The 1835-nt window shown below is 61.9% G+C and overlaps 1 protein-coding gene across 1 annotated transcript; it reads left to right on the forward strand.

The window, feature by feature from the left end:
- Positions 1-3: 3 nt before the first annotated feature.
- Positions 4-1609, forward strand: LOC116273040 (putative serine protease 29; the record flags this gene model as incomplete). Its single annotated transcript, XM_031661988.1, has 3 exons — positions 4-204; positions 973-1136; positions 1220-1609. Coding segments are annotated over 3 exons (530 nt in total), but the record flags the coding sequence as incomplete, so codon positions are not given.
- Positions 1610-1835: the final 226 nt, after the last annotated feature.

A 1835-nucleotide genomic window follows, 5' to 3' on the forward strand; every position in this document is an offset into this window, starting at 1 on the left:
GGGGTCTGCTGAACGTCAGCCGGATCATCGTCCACCCCAACTACGTCACCGCGGGGCTGGGTGCGGACGTGGCCCTGCTTCAGCTGGCGAACCCCGTAATCTGTGCCGCTGACGTCAGGACGGTGAAGCTCTCCCCGGTCTCGCTGGAGCTCACCCCGAGGGACAAGTGCTGGGTGACCGGCTGGGGCGCGATCAAGATGTTCGGTGCGTGTTGTGTGGGGGCTGGGGAAGGACTCAGGCTGTGGGCCCAAAACGCCTCATTCCAGGGCTCCGGGGGGGGGGGGGGGGGGGGGTGAGTTCCAGAAAGGGGAGAGACGGAGCTGCTCACGGCTGGGCTGGCACCTCCGGCTGCTTTACCTACAGCTCTGTGCTGCCCGGGCCCGGAGACTCGGGGGTCCCGTGACTGCCAATGGCCAGACCAAGCCCCAGACTCAATATTCGGAGGGGAAAATTCTTCCCATTTTTTTCTACTTAAGAAAGGTTTTTACTCTTTTTTTTTGGGGGGGGGGGCGGCTTGGTGGCTCATGCCTGTAATCCCAGCACTTTGGGAGGCAGAGGCAAGGGGATTGCTTGAGCCCAGGAGTTTGAGGCCAGCCTGGCCAACATAGCAAGACCTCATCTCTAAAAAGGAAAAAAAAAAAAAAAAAAAAAGAAGAAACCCATCACAAATGAAAACACCTCAAAATCAAAAGGCATTTTTTGGAGGGGGAAAAAAAACCCAGAAAAACTCATCCCTCCGCTTTTCTCTGGTCCGTCCAACTGTGAGCCCTGGGAGTTTGGAGGGAGACACGAGCCCTCACACCTCCTGGGGTCCCACACACCATGCTCAGGCCGGGAGCCTGAGACCCAGGGACAAGGGGCCTTTCACAGCAGGGGAGCCACCTTCTCTCCCACCCAGGGGAGGCACTGGGGCTGCTGGGTGGATGGCAGGGGCGTCTCCGCTGTGCCAGCCCGGGTCACTTCTCCCCCTAGAGTCGCTGCCGCCGCCCTACCGCCTGCAGCAGGTGAGCGTGCAGGTGCTGGAGAACGCCATCTGTGACCAGCAGTACCGCAATGCCTCCGGGCACACTGGCGACCGGCAGCTCATCCTGGATGACATGCTGTGTGCCGGCAGCGAGGGCCGTGACTCCTGCTACGTGAGTGCCCCGGGCCCGCCCTGCCTACCCGCCCTGCTCCCACCACAGAGCTCAGCGGTGACCCCTTTCCTTCCCTTCCTCAGGGCGACTCTGGCGGCCCTCTGGTCTGCAGGGTGCGAAGGTCCTGGCGCCTGGTGGGGGTGGTCAGCTGGGGCTACGGCTGCGCCCTGCGGGACTTTCCTGGCGTCTACGCCCGCGTCCAGACCTACGTGCCCTGGATCCTGAAGCAAGTCGGGGAATTGCCCTGAGCAGGCCGGGCTGGGTTCCCATCTGGGTCAGCTGAGGAGGGACCCGGACCTTCCTTCTCCCAGCCATCTCCGCTTCAGCCTCTGCTACAGGCCACCAGCTTGAGCCCGACTTCTCTGGCTCCTCAGCACGCAGGACCTCCCTGATGCTGGGGTGGGGAAGCTGCCGGGGAAGGGAGGGCAGGGCCTCACTGCGTCTCTGTCTGATTAAAGAGCTGAGAAAGGGCAGAGTGTGTGGCGTCTCTGTGGGGTGGATTTGCGTTCCGAGCTGCAGCAGGCACGGTTTGCTCAGCCACCTCCTGTTGGAGGCCTCCACATTTCGGCTATGGTAGTGGAGGTGCGGAGAACATTCATGGTCCGGGCTCTGCGTGGACGTGCGTCTCCCGTCCTCTGGGGGAGATAGTCATGGGTGCCGCTTCAATGCCAGCTTCCAGATGAGGAAACCAAGGCAAGA

Source organism: Papio anubis, unplaced genomic scaffold (genome assembly GCF_008728515.1).
Source record: "Papio anubis isolate 15944 unplaced genomic scaffold, Panubis1.0 scaffold3289, whole genome shotgun sequence".
Classification (NCBI taxonomy): domain Eukaryota; kingdom Metazoa; phylum Chordata; class Mammalia; order Primates; family Cercopithecidae; genus Papio; species Papio anubis.